A 19,384-nucleotide genomic window follows, 5' to 3' on the forward strand; every position below is an offset into this window, starting at 1 on the left:
TCATCAAATAGACATAGTCACTTATTATATTTTTTATATTTTACATATTTTATGTTAGATCTTGTTTTTTATCGTGTTATAATATAATAAAAACTGCAAATTTTTCTAATTAGGCTAGCAATTGTTTACATTAATCATTATTTTACAAATCAAGTAAATTAAATCAAAGTATCTTTTTAATTTATTTTACTTTATCTTAACTTTATTTTCTCGAATATATATCGAGACGTGACAAAAAAGTGTAATAAAATTTTCTATATACATATATGCAGAATATAGTATTTTTATTATCACTTTATGTATAAGTTGTCGATTAAAGAATATTGATTTAACCAAATTTTTTGTTATTTCGCAATTATACTTTTTAAATCTAATCTCGTACCCTGTTTTTTGTCTTTGCATTCACACATTCTTTCAAATGTTTTTAAAATATAATTTATTTTATATGTATATCCATCACATATCTACATATAAAGAATATTAGAAAATGATTTATATTATTTTCCTAAAACTAAAAAAACTGTAAAAACACGCTTTGTAATACATAATTTCTATTTTTCAAAAATATATGATTGATAAATGTTTCATAATAAAATGTATATTATAAAATATTTTAGAAACAATTTTTTCTTAAAATCATAGAGGTACCAGTCAAACCCAACATCAGTTTAAACTTACCTATCGATTGTATTATTAATGAAACAGAATGAAAATAGCCAGAAGTATCGGTAACAGGATAAGATTAATCGATGCACGGTCGACGAAGTTGCCTGCAAGTAGATCAGCACATATAAGTCCAAAAATATTCTTCATATAGTATACATCAGTGTCTCACATCAGGTAATGACAGATTCTTGAGGTTATTCAAGAATAAAAATTCTAATACTAAAATGTCGAGATTATAATAACTTTTAAATAAGAAACGTTTAAATTTGGCTCATTACATTGCCTAAAGCTCGTACATTCAAGGTAATATATTGCACAATATAGCACATAATCAATTAGTGCCTCAAAACGTTTATTTTTTAAATACATAATATTGAAATGATTTTATAATAATATTGAAAACACTTCTCAATGTTGTCTTATTTATCTTAAGTGTGGGGTATTTAGCGGACCCCAAGTTCATAGAGTAACATTCATAAAAATAATACGTTTTTGCAAAAATCTTAATAATAATTGTAAATAAAAAAATACGAAGGCTTTTTATTTTGCACAAAAATTTTTTGTTCAAAAATATTACTAAATCAATATTTTAAATATTAATTTAAAAAAAATTAAGGTAATTGTTTAGATGGGGGGGACCACCTTGGATGACCTTGATATTTTAGTATGTTGTCAAGGTCACCCTTCTGAGTGACCTTCAGAAGGTTTCAGCCCGCGCTCGTTATTCGTTAAAAAGTTATTAACAAAAAAAGTTTGGAAAATATAGCAGCTATTTTGAGTATTGGAAGGCATAAATAACTAATATATACGTGTGTGTGCCCTGCTTTAAACAAAAATCACAACTTCTATAAAGCAGGGCAACACACGTGTGTGTGTGTGTGCGCCCGCTTTAACGAAAATCACAACTTCTATAAAGCAGAACATACACACATGTGTGTGTGCTCTGCTTTAACAAAAATCACAACTTCTATAAAATCACAACGTCTAGATGTAAATAAGCAGTGACCTTGTTTTGAATAGCACGCGTTCCAAGCATGTATATACTATATATATATATATACATATATATATATATATATATATATATATATATGTAAACCAGCTTGGGCAATACTCAAAATAGCTGCTATATTTTTGAAACATTTTTTGTTAATAACTTTTTAACGAATAACGAGCGCGGGTTAAAACCTTCTGAAGGTCACTCAGGAAGGTGACCTTGACAACATACTAAAATATCAAAGTCATCCAAGGTGGTCTCCCCCATCTAAACAATTACCAAAATTAATTCTCTTATTTTACATAAAAAATGAAATATTAATATTTTTTACCTCGTATTTTTAATAAAATAAATTTCCAGATTCGGACTTTGCGTCGTAATATCTCCACCCGTAGGGCACGTAGAAGAAAAATAAAAACTTACTTCTTGTATAAATAAAATTCAAGCTTGATCCTATTCAGAACTTGATCCGTTCAGTCGTTATTGAGATCTCAAAATCTCGGATACTCGCAACGCTCGTACTCGCGTAGAAATACATATGGAGCAGTCGCGCGCTGCACGTGTGCTTGGCATGAGAACTATCTCGTATTAACGGGTGTCTCTTGATAAGAAAAATTCTTAAAAATATATTCAGTCTGTATCACATTTAAGAGAACATACAATACTTTTTTAAATATTTCTGTGCTTTCACAAAATTATATTTTTTTCGCATGACATGAAAGGTTCACTGTACCTAAATATGAGATAAATGCATGTTTAATATAAATAGATGCACTGTGAATGTTTTTGCACATAACATAATCTCACTTTCTCACTAAGAGAGTTAGCTAGCAATAAAATTACCAATCCCTAATGTTAAAGAAATACCAATCAAAGTTATACCAGTAAGATCCAGTATCTACCGCAGTTAGGAATCTATAAGAGTTAAATATGTCATATCTCTCTGAATATGAGAGTTTTAAGCAATCTGATTAGTCAATTTCAAACGTGTTTTTTATTAAAAAATTATAATATCTTTATATAATATTTTCACAAATTAAAAGATCTTTATCCGGAATAACCTGAAAAATCTGTTATTAGCAGATGATACAATAGATCTAAAGACACCCTTACGATATTTTAATAACACACAATAACACGATATATATTTTTCTTTTTACACACAAATAAGAGTGTCTTTAGATAGCTTTGAGTGTCTTTAGGTAACTCCGGTACACTTACGTCGCGCGGTGATTTACATCAGAAAAAATAGAAGGAATGAAGGTATTTGCTCGCAATTATTCTGTTATGTATCTTTAAGCCACATTAGCATTGTGTTGTAATTTCAGTTCTTTACTGTTAATGTTAATGAAACCGTCATGAGTTGAATCGATTTTTCAACGTAGTAAGAGCGCGATTATATTTTACGACCTACATAAAATTATTACTGTAAACAGTGTAAAAGGTTTAATGGTTATTTCATGATACATAAGTGTAAAGGGATAGTAAAGGATGGAATACAGCAAAATACAAGTGCATAGCTTTTGTATTTTTTGTTTAGCTTGATATCTTGTATATCCCACCTGTTTAGGATATATGGCATTTTTAGCGTGCCGGATTTATGCCATAGTACAAACACTGTAAAAATCGAAATCTCCTATGTATTCTTTTTTCTTCTTTTTTTTTTGATCATATAACAATAACCTTTAATGCATCTATCGTTTGTTTATTTTCTTTAAAAAATTTTTCAGTTTTATAATTTGTTTATCATTCTTACACTTTAATAAATTTTTTACACACATTTTATAACTTATTATGACATTTTATTGTCTCATTTATAAACATTAGGTACTTGTAATTTTTTATAAGGCGTATGTTCCATCTAAGAATATCATTTATCCCACCTTTATGGGATATATGGCAAAAATGCAAGGGTTTCTAAAAGTTTATTTTTGTTAAATACCTACAAAGAATAAATATTTTATATTTCTAATTTTTTTATATTAGTAGACAGTAGGTATAAATAATAATAAGAGAAATTAAGAAATAGGATCGTAACGATATACAAACAATTAGAATCAAAAGCCATGCGATCCAAGCTTACATGTATACAGAAACTAATATAAGGCTTTCAAAGACCTAAGCTTGGATTGCATGGCTTTTGATTCTAATTGTTAGTAGGTATAAAGTTTTTATTGGTATTCATTTGCCTTAAAAACATATTAAATAGTACTCAATAAATTAAGTTTTTTTTAGGTGCGGCGTATATACCGGAGTTACCCTATAATCAATACAAATTGCTTAATAATTGGAAAAATAAAGAAAAGTGAATGTATTATTGTATATAAAAATGTATTTTAAAATAGAATTAATGAAAACAAAAGAAAAAATAAGATTGATAAAAACAGCAAAATTAGATTATACTTTAACGCAGTAGTTCTCAACCTGGACGGTATTGCCCTCAAGGAGCGTTTTTGGTTTTCAGGGAGCGGTAAATTGTAAAGAGGTGATAGGAGGATATTTTTAGGTTTTATTTATTTAAGGTAAATTCATTACACACATTTCTACTGAAATAATTGATTTTAAAAGTAATTGTAGTATGCAATTAATAATTTTAAAATAAATAACATAAATATGTATAATATATGTTATATGTTGCACCTGAGGTAGCGTTGTTCCACGAAAAATAATCTAATCAGAAAATTAGCACACATTTTGAAATCTTCAAATGTAAACAAATCTGTTTTAGTTCAATTAATGTCTTATGTACAGCTAATAATTATTTAGTTTGAAAATTGCTTGAAAAATAATTATATATAAGTATACAATGTAATATAAAGGTTATTATCGCTGATTTTGACATGTTTATTATATTTAGCTGGGGTCAGGTAGGGGATGGTAACTAATACCCAATTCTCAGAAGTGGGCACTAGGCTAAAAAAGCTTGGGAACCACTGCTTTAACGTAATAAATTGTAAATTAATTACTATTTATTTTTTATATTCATTTGACAACATTTTTTTTATTGATTAACAAATCCGTAAAATAAAAATATTGCATTCCATAATTTGATAATATAACAGTAATATAATGAAAAAAGGAAAAATGCCTTGTCTTCGTTTTTCTCTTAATTATATAATTAATTTTCTTTTAATTTCATAATATAACGAAAAGTGTTTTTCACGTTTAAACATTTTCCTAAAATTAATGGGGCCAATAATTGAGCGCGTTACAACGGCCGCGGGTGAGTTTCATAAATATGCATAACCATAATGAAGGCCACTTGAGCGGAATGCATATGCATTAATGCATAGACATTAGTATATGTATATAGAGGTGTTAATATTGCGAGGATAATTCTCCGCTGAAAGGTATAATACTAATGGGCTTTTGCCCGTTTTGACTTTTATTGGATAATACATGATACCCGAGTATTATTAATATTCACACAGAACTTGAAACAAAAAGAAATAGCAGTGTTAATTAGCAAAGACTTCATTCACAGTTCTGTATAAAATAACTTACGTTATATTATCACTATTAAATTAGGAAAATTAACAAAAGCATTCATCAATTTTGCCATTAAAGTTTTTAAGCAAAAAGCGATGAGAAATTTATAATTAAAAGGAAATATCTCAATTGAATAATGAACAGTGATCGAGCACTTTTGAAAAAAGCGAGATAATAAAGAAGATTCTATAAAAAAAGATCTGTAACTGCCTGTAACATAAAAAAATTATAATATCCTAAAAATTTATACATGCTATTGATTAATGAATAAGAAAGAATTGATAGATAAATTCTTTAGAGTATGCTTCTCAAAGACTTCTCAAAAAACGAGCATGAAATGAACAGACAGGTTTTATCAAAATTCTGAAGGCCCTTGATTCGAAAAATAATGGTGATGGTTACTGGCTGATGATTCAATGTCAGATATATATATATGTCTAATAAATTTCACGATTGATTCAATCTTACCACCACCATTACTGGCCTTTGAGCTGTCTAGGGCTTGGATATCCATTTTATGCTGTGGTATGGTTGTAACAGATGTAGTAGTAGCCGTTCCTGCATAACACAAAAACCAAGCATAGACATTTCTATGCATATTCTATGTCTAATCTAAGCGCAGATTTAATTATCTTAGAGTTAATTAAACAGTTCAATAATTAAAAAATTGATAATTTTGATAACCTTGGCGACGCGATATGAAGATGCTTTTCAAAAATATTCTAAACGCTAAAAATAATAATAAAAACTATATGCTGCTATGATTATTTATGCTGCGGTTATTGACAAAAATAGAATATATAGTGGGATATGCAAATATTGAAGTCAGAATACAAAATTAACGTCATTATTAATATTAATTTAATATTATTATAAATTTTATACATTATGCGTATTAGCAAAAGATAAGTTAGATTAAATTGTATTTAGTTAAGTAAATTAAAAAAGCAAGGATTACAGAGTCGACGAAACTGGAATATTTATTATCGTGCTCCGGCAATCTAAGAAGAGCCCGATAAGTCAGTCTTTATAAGATATTCTTCCATCTTGATATTAATATATTAGTAGATTAGTTTTAAATTATTGTTTTAAATGGTATTGTAAATAAGAGATTTTACGCGTGTAAGTAAGAAAATTATACATATAAAGTATACTATTGTGCTAAAAAGAAAAAATAACTTACAAAAAGTTGTGTTTTGTACGGTAACAAATTTTTTGTATAAAAAAATATATATAATTATATATATATATAAAATATATCAATATATATATATATATGTTTTCTTCCTCTTATATAATCTTTGTCTGTATATATATAGGCAATTCCACGTCAAATCGGACAAGATTTGACCTCATATTTTTTAAATCGATTGAAACTTTTTTTACATGAAGTATACATAAAATAAGCAGACACGTATTTTTTTGTCCAAAAAATTTTTTTTACAAAAGTTATGAACAATACAATTTTCGTCAAAAATGAAGAAGTCATCTACTTTACAAATTAATATCTCTGGTTATATTTGTCGTAGAGAAATATTCAAAAAACCATTTTAAAGCTAAGAAGGCAATCTTTGAAAAAAAATAGTTTGTTACAAAAAATTGCAAATTCTAATTGTTATAAGCAATTGAAATGTTTAATTAATTTTTTCACTAAAAAGTACATTTTTAAAAATTTTTTAAATAATGCTATTTTATTCTTTATTTCATTCTGAAAGTACACATTTTTTTTTTATGGAGAAACGAAGGATTCTATTTTTTATATAATTTTAATGACTGAGGCGTCGCGCCGCGCCGCGCCGCGTCGCGCTGTGCTCGCGTCTCTAGTTCGACCAAGTAGCGTGGCGCATTCTTCGGAAATCTTTTGTAGGAAGAAAATACAGTATGAATTACATAACTTATAATGTTGAATACAATCAATATTATACAAATCACATTTTTATTATAAATATTATATTTTGAAAATTGTGCAGTATTTTTGTTAAAGTATATCGTTACTGTACTGTATTATAATTTAATTTTTCTTTCCGTTTTGAATTGCTGGGATTTTCCGTAACGGATGTTACGGATGCTCTAATCTTTTAATTCTTCTTATCGAGAAATTCTTATAAACAATAAACACAGACTTTTATAGCGCTCTACGGCAAGTCTTTCGATCTTTAAACCTGTGAGTGATCTCAAGTGTTTTTAAGATTGTGTTTATTTTAGTATACTTTTGCACTTGAAGCAAGTAACATATTATTACTTTTTACGCTATTACATTTTTATCTTCTGTGTGAAGTTCAACAAAATTGCAATTTTAGCAACGTAAGTACATAGTAGGAACTGTGTGTAATCTGAATAGTGCATAATTCTAATTTACTGTTAGTAGTCAAATTTAAAAAACGCTTATTGCAACGATTTTTATACACTTTCAGCAACAAAATCTTGGAAGCTAGAATCCAAACATGGATGAAAACAGTTATAAAGTACAGTGCTTCAATCCATTCAAATTGAAATATCATAGTATCCGAGATCGGAAACGGTTACGACATATTACAGCAGCGCAACTTAAAAAACTTAACAAAAATGAAACTTTGGTCAACTTATTGATTTGTGATAATTGGTCGAATAAAAATTTCAAAATTAAGTTTAAAAATGGATAATAATACCGAAGTTCCATCTACATCTAAACAGAAAGGCACACACACTGTATACAGCCTCAAGAAGAGATTGCAAATTCATCGGAAAGTGAAATTGAAACAGTGTTGTTTTCGAATCTTCCTAGCATTCCAGATTTCCCCGAATACAAAGAAGAGTCATCATCACCTAATCTAGAAACTGAAGAAGCTGTAAATCTGTTAAATAAAAGTTTAATTATATTGCAAGAGTCGCCAATTAAGAAACGAAAATTACTTCAAGAAACATATCCTACGAACAAATATGCCAAAATATGTTACACTCTTCGTGAGAAAATGTTCAGTATTAAAGATAAGAAATTAGAGGATGACAGAAACAGAGACATTTTAACGCAACTGAAAGAGGAGTTTCATAAAACAAGTGACAACAATTTAAAGATTAGAATTTTAACGTTATTTTTGGATTGGACAATTTCAGAAATTTTATCTCACTTTAAAGCTTCTAAACATATGATTACTATGGCAAAGAAAGTAAAAAAAGAAAAAGGGATTTTATCATGCCCAAATTTAAAGAGAGAAAAGCGATTGAGTGATGCTTTAGTTGAAAAAATCTTACAATTTTACAAGTCAGATGACATAAGCCGTATAATGCCTGGAAAGAAAGATTATGTCATCATTTATGAAAATAGACAGAAAATTCATAAACAAAAACGTTTAGTGTTGTGCAATTTAAAAGAAGCATTCACAGAGACATTTAAGAAACAATTTTCCGATGAAAAACTCGGTTTTAGTAAATTTGCCGAATTAAGACCAAAATATTGTATCTTAGCTGGAGCAAGCGGTACACATACAGTTTACGTGTGTGCAATTCACCAAAATGTAAAATTGATGCTTGATGGTGGCAAAATTGAAAAATTGTCTCAAAGTATGACTAAACCTATAAGAACGTATCGCGATTGCTTAGACCAAATTATTTGTAAGAATGCAACAACAGATTGTAATTTGAATTGTTGCAAAAAATGCCCAGGAACAACAGATCTTATTAATTCATTACAATCTGTTTATGATGAAGAATTTACTGACACAATTGTTTATAAACAATGGGTTACTTTTGATCGAGCAACTTTGGAAACGATGCAGACCTCTGTACCAGATTTTTAAAAAAAATTGTTATTTGTCTTACCAAAATTATTATCACATAAATTTTATTGCTCAGCAACAATCAAACTTCTTAAAACATAAAAAAGAAAACTATGCATTTGTATTTCAAGATGCAATTCAAGGAGTGCATTGGAACAATAATCAAGCAACTATACATCCTTTTGTTATTTACTACAAAGAAGAATCAACACTGAAACATAAAAGCTTAGCTGCAATATCAGACTGCTTGAAACATGATACTGTTGCTGTTCACTTATTTCAAAGACAAGTTATTGAAATAATCAAGAACATAACAAACGATGTAAAAAAAATTATTTATTATACTGACGGTGCTGGAGCACAATATAAAAACAAGAAGAATTTTATCAATTTCTCCCACCATTACGACGACTTTGGCTTAACTGCAGAATGGCATTTCTTTGCCACGTCTCATGGCAAAGGACCCTGCGACGGAATTGGCGGAACAATTAAAAGATTAGCAGCAAGATATAGTCTTCAACATTCAGATGAAATAAAACTCCAAGAGATTTATTTAACTGGGCGAAAATAAATACTCCAAATATAGAATGTTTATACTTTGATAAAGCGGAATATAATAATTATTTTAATTTCTTAAAGCCACGATTTGACTGCGCTGTGCCCATAACTGGTACAAAAAATTTTCATTCGTTTATACCGATTGACAAAAAACAAATTAAAGTTCGAGAGTTTTCATTTTCAAGCAAATGTTCTATCGTTAATGTAATGAAATAATCTTGTGATTTTTTAAATTGTATTATTATTTAATTGTACTATTTTTAATTGTAAGCGAGACGAAAATTTAAATGACGACGGTTTGCCGAATAATATTTCGTTCAGATACTGCGAAAGCGGATGTTTATTATTATACGACCGATATCGAAGAGAAGAAATGCTGACGATGAAAATAAAGCAAACGGTGACATAATCGTTAAAAAGACGAGAGACACTATTTCTCACTCTTAGGCTCCGATTCCAGGAATCAAAATTTAGACGAGAATGCGAATAATTTAAGATTTGTTAATTATTATAACCATTCCAAAAACTAAACTTAGCTAGCCGAAGATAAAGCGTTATGTGCAATTAATTAAACAACATCCTTTTCTCGAAACGAAAGAGATTATTGCATTATTTTGGAAACACCATTAAGAATCCTATAATATATTACTCATATTAGTCCCCAAAATACATGTGGCGAAGTAATCGACGGCATCGATGCGCCGCGCTTACTTGGTCGAACTAGAGACGCGAAAATAGAATCCATTGTTTTTCCATAAAAAAAAAATATGTGTACTTTCAGAATGAAATAAAGAATAAGATAGCATTATTTAAAAAATTTTTTTAAATGTACTTTTTAGTGAAAAAATTAATTAAACATTTCAATTGCTTATAACAATTGAAATTTGCAATTTTTTGTAACTTACACTTTTTTTTTTTTCCCCCCCTAAAGATTGCCTTCTTCGCTTTAAAATGGTTTTTTGAATCAAGAGACACGGTAGTGTCTCGCGCCAAGTACACGCGGAGCGAGACCGACCGTGACTCTTTTACGCGACGCGACGAGTTGCGAGTACCCGAGATGTTGAGATCTCGATAACGAGTGAACGGATCAAGTTCTAAGTAGGCTTGATCGATAGCTTGGGGTCCAATTAGGGGGGGGTTTCTCTCATAATATTCCGCTACGTGCCCTACGAACGGAGATATTGCGACGCAAAGTCCAAATGTGAAAATTTATTTTTAAGATACGTATACTACTTCTAACGCCGACGTCTGATATGATGACGTCATAATCAGAAACGTTACTTTCACTTTTTCGACGCTGGCGGCGCAGGTATCGCCAGTTTCGATATCGCGCGCGTATTTCGAAATTAGGTCGATAGACTTATCGGTCAGAAGGAAGATTTCTATTTAGGTAAAAAAATTAGGTATATATATAAATAATATATATTGAGTTAACGGAAAAGAAGATTCTCTACGCTTGGCAGAAAATGCCGCTAGGGAATTTTTAAGTCGATTCTTATGAATTAAGCTTGAATTCGATGTCTAGGTATCCCAGGTTGCCGATGACGAGGTCCAGATAGTGCGCTTCATAGTTTTCGGTGTCCAGGTGTAATCGTACGTTGAATTCGATGTCTAGGTGTCCCAGGTTGCCGATGACAAGGTCCACATAGTGCGCTCCGTAGTTTTCGGTGTCTACGTGTATTAATACCTTGAATTCGATGTCCACGTGTCCCAGGTTGCCGATGACGGGATCCAGATAGTGCGCTTCATAGTTTTTGGTGTCCAGGTGTAATCGTACGTTGAATTCGATGTCTAGGTGTCCCAGGTTGCCGATGACGAGGTCCACATAGTGCGCTCCGTAGTTTTCGGTGTCTAGGTGTAATAATACGTTGAATGCGATGTCTAGGTGTTCCAGGTTGCCGATGATGAAATTTAGATAGTGAGTTCCGTAGTTTTAGGTGTCTACGTGTATTTATACCTTGAATTCTATGTTTAGGTGTCCCAGGTTGCTGATGACGAGGTCCAGATATCGCGCTCCGTAGTTTTCGGTGTCTAGGTGTAATAATACTTCGAATTCGATGTTTACGTGTCCCAGGTTGCCGATGACGAGATCCAGATAGTGCGCTTCATAGTTTTCGGGGTCCAGGTGTAATCGTACGTTGAATTCGATGTATAGGTGTCCCAGGTTGCCGATGACAAGGTCCACATAGTGCGCTCCGTAGTTTTCGGTGTCTACGTGTATTAATACCTTGGATTCGATGTCCACGTGTCCCAGGTTGCCGATGACGGGATCCAGATAGTGCGCTTCAGAGTTTTCGGTGTCCATGTGTAATCGTACGTTGAATTCGATGTCTAGGTGTCCCAGGTTGCCGATGACGAGGTCCACATAGTGCGCTTCGTAGTTTTCGGTGTCCAGGTGTAATAATACGTTGAATGCGATGTCTAAGTGTTCCAGGTTGCCGATGACGAAGTCCACATAGTGCGCTTCATAGTTTTCGGTGTCCAGGTGTAATAATACGTTGATTGCGATGTCTAAGTGTTCCAGGTTGCCGATGACAATGTCTAGATAGTGAGCTCCGTAGTTTTTGGTGTCTAAGTGTATTAATACCTTGAATTCGATGTTTAGGTGTCCCAGGTTGCTGATGACGAGGTCCAGATAGCGCGCTCGGTAGTTTTTGGTGTCTAGGTGTAATAATACCTCGAATTCGATGTCTACGTGTTCCAGGTTGCCGATGACGAGGTCCACATAATGCGCTTCATAGTTTTTGGTGTCTAGGTGTATTAATAACTTTAAATCTAAATGGGTGCGTTCAGCCGATACTCCGCTAGCCTAGAAATTATGAGCAGTCGCTCGTTTTCGCTCGTTTGCTCTCCTTTTAATCCATTAGGTCAAAAGAGAGGAAACGAGCGAAAACGAGCGTCTGCTCACGATTGCTAGGCTAGCGGAGTATCGGCTGAACGCACCCAATGTAGGACACGTAGATATCGAATTCGAGGTATTAATACATGTAGACACTGAAAACTACGAAGCGCACTATGTGGACCTCGTCATCGGCAACTTGGAACACGTGGCCATCGAATTCAAGGTATTAATACACCTGTACACCGAAAACTATAGAGCGCACTATGTGGACCTTGTCATCGGCATCCTGGGACACCTAGACATTGAATTCAAGCTTGATTCATAAGAATCGACTTAAAATTTCCCTAGCGGCAGAATTAGAATTATGTCATGACATAATAAAAATCGCTAAATTAAAATTATGTCTAGACATAATAAAAATTGGACAAAAATTATGTCTAGGCATAATAAAAATTGGATGAATTAAAATTATGTCTGACGTAAAAATAATTATCAAAAATATCGATACCTGAAGATATCGGTACATATACAGTTGCGAACAACATTCAGTAAGACACGCAAATAAAAATAAATAAAGAATTTTACAGTTAACGACTTATTAACATTAATCATGCTTTATTGCGATTATGTTTTATGTTGAAATTGAAAAATATATACAAGGTGTACAACTAAAAGGGTTACAGATTATTATTTTAAAAAAACTAAGCAAAATATTAAATTGTTGTTTTCTTTAGAAATAATAGTCCGTAACAATTTTAGCTTCATACCTTGTATTATATACTGTTTATAAGATTATAAGATATATTGTTTATAAGATTAAGATGCGTAACACTACAAAAAGGCGTGATATCCGTACAAAATTACCTTTTTAAAAAAAAGGTAAAAAAGAGCGCCAAGTACACGCATAATAGTGTATATGTATTATGTTGTTACCCTGTTATGTTGTTACCTTGAAAAAAACAAAGTGGTAGTATTATACCTCCAAATAGCTTTATTCTGTACATACTGTTTATAAAATGCGTAATATACTACAAAAAGGCGTGATATCCGCACAAAATTACCTTTTTTAAAAAAAGGTAAAAAAAGGCGCCAAGTACACGTATAGTAGTGTATATGTTGTTACCTAAAAAAAAATGAAAGTGGTAGTATTATACTTCGAAAAAACCTAAGTTACAAGTGGTAGATTTTTATATCTCGAAAAATCTCGAAAAAATCTAAACAGTAGTATCTTTATTTCCGAAAAATTATAACCCAAGTGATACACGTCACAAAATTATGTTACCTTATCAAAAAGAAGAGTCGCGCTTCAAGTGATCTATTACAATTACAAAAAAGAAATGATATCTAGGCTCTTTAAATTAGAGCGCCAATTACAGAGAGAACATGTATATTGCCTCAAAAAATAATTGTTGCACTACTTTGAAAAACCTTTACATTGTGTCAATTAGAAAAGAATGTATGATAACAATTTTATAAGATTAAAAAATTTTATTTAAATTTAACAAAGGAATACAAGATATTTAAATACAAAGTTTACATGTGTATTTTTTAATGGTCGCAAAGAATTACAGAGGTAACAGTATACAAAATACAAATATTTTATTAAAATATTTAATCCAACGAAGGAATACAATTTGTATTTAAATATAAAATTTATATATGTATTTTTCAATAGAATAAAATATTTAATCACAAAGAATTTCAAAGGTAACAGTACAAAATAAAAATATTTTATTAAAATACATAAATTTTTCTTGTAAAAAAACTTGGCGCTGTTAGACCTCGAAATTTTAAATAAATAAGAACAGTAAATAAAAATAATTCAGAGAAAAATGCGATGGGAGTAATATTAAATGATTATCAGCGTGGATGTGGGAGTGAATGATATGGGTGTGCGTGACGACGCGGACGGCGGATAATGCGGCTTATAATTAAGTATAGAATAAATTTATTTATTTATTTAAAATTTCGAGGTCTAACAGCGCCAAGTTTTTTTACAAGAAAAATTTATGTATTTTAATAAAATATTTTTATTTTGTACTGTTACCTTTGTAATTCTTTGTGATTAAATATTTTATTCTATTGAAAAATACATATAAAAATTTTATATTTAAATACAAATTGTATTCCTTCGTTGGATTAAATATTTTAATAAAATATTTGTATTTTGTATACTGTTACCTCTGTAATTCTTTGCGACCATTAAAAAATACACATGTAAACTTTGTATTTAAATATCTTGTATTCCTTTGTTAAATTTAAATAAAATTTTTTAATCTTATAAAATTGTTATCATACATTCTTTTCTAATTGACACAATGTAAAGGTTTTTCAAAGTAGTGCAACAATTATTTTTTGAGGCAATATACATGTTCTCTCTGTAATTGGCGCTCTAATTTAAAGAGCCTAGATATCATTTCTTTTTTGTAATTGTAATAGATCACTTGAAGCGCGACTCTTCTTTTTGATAAGGTAACATAATTTTGTGACGTGTATCACTTGGGTTATAATTTTTCGGAAATAAAGATACTACTGCTTAGATTTTTTCGAGATTTATTTCTTTACGGCAAATATAACCAGAGATATTAATTTGTAAAGTAAATGACTTCTTCATTTTAAAAAAAATTTTTTGGACAAACAAAAAAATTCGTATCTGCTTATTTTATGTATATTTCATGTAAAAAAAGTTTTAATCGATTTAAAAAATACGAGGTCAAATCTTGTCCGATTTGACGTGGAATTGCCCATATAGGAAAATAATAAAAAAAATAATTTTTACATTGTGTTTTTTTTACAAAAATTGTGGTTAGATTATACAATCATACTATCAAGAGACACGGTAGTGTCTCGCGCCAAGTACACGCGGAGCGAGACCGACCGTGACTCTTTTACGCGACGCGACGGGTTGCGAATACCCGAGATGTTGAGATCTCGATAACGAGTGAACGGATCAAGTTCTAAGTAGGCTTGATCGATAGATTGGGGTCCAATTAGGGGGGGGTTTCTCTCATAATATTCCGCTACGTGCCCTACGAGCGGAGATATTGCGACGCAAAGTCCAAATGTGAAAATTTTTTATTAAGATACTTCTACTTCTAACGCCGACGTTTTATACGATGACGTCATAATCAGAAACGTTACTTTCACTTTTTCGACACTGGCGGCGCAGGTATCGCCAGTTTCGATATCGCGCGCGTATTTCGAAATTAGGTCGATAGACTTATCGGTCAGGAAGAAGATATCTATTTAGGTAAATTAGGTAATAATATATATTTTGAGTCAACGGAAAAGAAGGTTCTCTACGCTTGGCAGAAAATGCCGCTAGGGAATTTTTAAGTCGATTCTTATGAATTAAGCTTGAATTCGATGTCTAGGTATCCCAGGTTGCCGATGACGAGGTCCAGATAGTGCGCTTCATAGTTTTCGGTGTATAGGTGTAATAACACGTTGAATTCGATGTCTACGTGTCCCAGGTTGCCGATGACGAGGTCCTCATAGTGCGCTCCGTAGTTTTCGGTGTCCAGGTGTAATAACACGTTGAATTCGATGTCTACGTGTCCCAGGTTGCCGATGACGAGGTCCTCATAGTGCGCTCCGTAGTTTTCGGTGTCTACGTGTATTAATACCTTGAATACGATGTTCACGTATCCCAGGTTGCCGATGACGAGATCCAGATAATGCGTTTTATAGTTTTCGGTGTCCAGGTGTAATCGTACGTTGAATTCGATGTCTAGGTGTCCCACGTTGCCGATGACAAGGTCCACATAGTGCGCTCCGTAGTTTCCGGTGTCCACGTGTATTAATGCCTTGGATTCGATGTCCACGTGTCCCATGTTGCCGATGACGAGGTCTAGATATCGCGCTCCGTAGTTTTCGGTGTCTAGGTGTAATAATACCTCGAATTCGATGTTCACGTGTCCCAGGTTGCCGATGACGAGGTCCAGATAGTGCGCTCCATAGTTTTCGGTGTCCAGGTGTAATCATACGTTGAATTCGATGTCTATGTGTCCCAGGTTGCCGATGACGAGATCCAGATAATGCGTTTTATAGTTTTCGGTGTCCAGGTGTAATCGTACGTTGAATTCGATGTCTAGGTGTCCCACGTTGCCGATGACAAGGTCCACATAGTGCGCTTCATGGTTTTTAGTGTCTAGGTGTATTAATAACTTTAAATATAAATGGGTGCGTTCAGCCGATACTCCGCTAGCCTAGCAATCATGAGCAGTCGCTCGTTTTTGCTCGTTTCCTCTCTTTTTAATCCAGTAGGTCAAAAGAGAGGAAACGAGCGAAAACGAGCGACTGCTCACGATTGCTAGGCTAGCAAAGTATCGGCTGAACGCACCCAATTTAGGACACGTAGATATCGAATTCGAGGTATTAATACATGTAGACACCGAAAACTACGAAGCGCACTATGTGGACCTCGTCATCGGCAACTTGGAACACGTGGCCATCGAATTCAAGGTATTAATACACCTGGACACCGAAAACTATAGAGCGCGCTATGTGGACCTCGTCATCGGCAACCTGGGACACCTAAACATTGAATTCAAGCTTGATTCATAACAATCGACTTAAAATTTTCCTAGCGGCAGAATTAAAATTATGTCATGACATAATAAAAATCGCTGAATTAAAATTATGTCTAGACATAATAAAAATTGGACAAAAATTATGTCTAGACATAATAAAAATTGGATGAATTAAAATTATGTCTGACGTAAAAATAATTATCAAAAATATCGATACCTGAAGATATCGGTACATATACAGTTGCGAACAACATTCAGTAAGACACGCAAATAAAAATAAATAAAAAATTTTACAGTTAACGACTTATTAACATTAATCATGCTTTATTGCGATTATGTTTTATGTTGAAATTGAAAAATATATACAAGGTGTACAACTGAAAGGGTTACAGATTATTATTTTAAAAAAACTAAGCAAAATATTAAATTGTTGTTTTCTTTAGAAATAATAGTCCGTAACACTTTTAGCTTCATACCTTGTATTATATACGGTTTATAAGATTAAGATGCGTAACACTACAAAAAGGCGTGATGTCCGTACAAAATTACCTTTTTAAAAAAAAGGTAAAAAAAAGCGCCAAGTACACGCATAATAGTGTATATGTATTATGTTTCCCTGTTATGTTGTTACCTCGAAAAAAACAAAGTGGTAGTATTATACCTCGAAAAAACCTAAGTAACAAGTTTTAGATCTTTATATCTCGAAAAATCTCGAAAAAATCTAAGCAGTAGTATCTTTATTTCCGAAAAATTATAACCCAAGTGATACACGTCACAAAATTATGTTACCTTATCAAAAAGAAGAGTCGCGCTTCAAGTGATCTATTACAATTACAAAAAAGAAATGATATCTCTTTAAATTAGAGCGCCAATTACAGAGAGAACATGTATATTGCCTCAAAAAATAATTGTTGCACTACTTTGAAAAATCTTTACATTGTGTGAATTAGAAAAGAATGTATAATAACAATTTTATAAGATTAAAAAATTTTATTTAAATTTTTAACAAGAGAATACAAGATATTTAAATACAAAGTTATTTACATGTGTATTTTTTAATGGCCACAAAGAATTACAGAGGTAACAGTACAAAATAAAAATATTTTATTAAAATACATAAATTTTTCTTGTAAAAAAACTTGGCGCTGCTAGACCTCGAAATTTTAAATAAATAAATAAACTTATTCTATACTTAATTATAAGCCGCATTATCCGCCGTCCGCGTAGTCACGCACACCCATATCGCTCACTCCCACATCCACGCTGATAATCATTTAATATTACTCCCATTGCATTCTTCTCTGAATTATTTTTATTTATTGTTGTCCTTATTTATTTAAAAGGTCTAGCAGCGCCAAGTTTTTTTACAAGAAAAATTTATGTATTTTAATAAAATATTTTTATTTTGTACTGTTACCTCTGTAATTCTTTGTGGCCATTAAAAAATACACATTTAAATAACTTTGTATTTAAATATCTTGTATTCTCTTGTTAAATTTAAATAAAATTTTTTAATCTTATAAAATTGTTATTATACATTCTTTTCTAATTCACACAATGTAAAGATTTTTCAAAGTAGTGCAACAATTATTGTTTGAGGCAATATACATGTTCTCTCTGTAATTGGCGCTCTAATTTAAAGAGATATCATTTCTTTTTTGTAATTGTAATAGATCACTTGAAGCGCGACTCTTCTTTTTGATAAGGTAACATAATTTTGTGACGTGTATCACTTGGGTTATAATTTTTCGGAAATAAAGATACTACTGCTTAGATTTTTTTCGAGATTTTTCGAGATATAAAGATCTAAAACTTGTTACTTAGGTTTTTTCGGGGTATAATACTACCACTTTCTTTTTTTTTCGGTAACAACATATACACTACTATACGTGTACTTGGCGCCTTTTTTTTACCTTTTTTTAAAAAAGTTATATAAAACCCGACTGTTTGTCTGTCCGTCCGTCTGTCCGCGAACTACTCATTCGTTAGTGGACCAAATTTTTATCAAAGGTACATGAAATAGGGGTAGAATTTCCCGGGGAGTGCCATAAAGTGTATAGTTCATTGCTACCGATTTTCTGGAAACCGATTTTTTTAATTTTTGGGGAAATAATTGACCGAATCTCAAAGAATTATATATGAAACAAGGGTAGAATTTTCCGACGAGTGCTATAAAGTGTATAATTTTTTGTTACCGATCTTTTTGGAAGCCGGTATTAGAAATTTTTCCAATTTTTCGGAAATTAATTGGATCAAATTTTTACCAAAAATATATGAAACTGGAGTAGAATTTTCCGGGAAGTGCCCTGATGTGTATAGTTTTTTATTACCGATTTTCTGGAGACCGGTTTTTCTAATTTTTTCAAATTTTTCGGAAAATAACTGACCGAATCTCAAAGAATTACATATGAAACAGGGGTAGAATTTTCCGACGAGTGCTATAAAGTGTATAATTTTTCGTTACTGATTTTTTTGGAAACCGCTTCCGAATAAACAAATCTCAAAAAATTGTACATAAAGTAGGGGTTGAATTTTCCGGGAAGTG

The 19,384-nt window shown here is 31.6% G+C and overlaps 1 protein-coding gene across 3 annotated transcripts in view; it reads right to left on the reverse strand.

Moving 5' to 3' along the window:
- Positions 1-678: 678 nt before the first annotated feature.
- The window catches only part of LOC143908392 (uncharacterized), a 41,595-nt gene continuing 22,889 nt past the window's right edge, over positions 679-19,384 (reverse strand). The window contains exons 5-7 of one of the 3 annotated variants that reach the window (XR_013260126.1): positions 5,621-5,710; positions 2,087-2,264; positions 679-770 (exon numbers count right to left, since the gene is read on the reverse strand). Coding sequence is in view for 2 of the 3 variants with exons in the window: in XM_077426049.1 (XP_077282175.1) it covers positions 694-770; positions 5,621-5,710 (167 nt within the window). In the remaining variant the exon portion in view is untranslated. The remainder of the gene's footprint in view (positions 771-2,086; positions 2,265-5,620; positions 5,711-19,384) is intronic. The other 2 variants (XM_077426049.1, XM_077426050.1) reach the window with 2 other exon arrangements.

The sequence above is a fragment of the Temnothorax americanus genome, unplaced genomic scaffold (assembly GCF_048541705.1).
Source record: "Temnothorax americanus isolate GAGA-0224 unplaced genomic scaffold, ASM4854170v1 Scaffold93, whole genome shotgun sequence".
Classification (NCBI taxonomy): domain Eukaryota; kingdom Metazoa; phylum Arthropoda; class Insecta; order Hymenoptera; family Formicidae; genus Temnothorax; species Temnothorax americanus.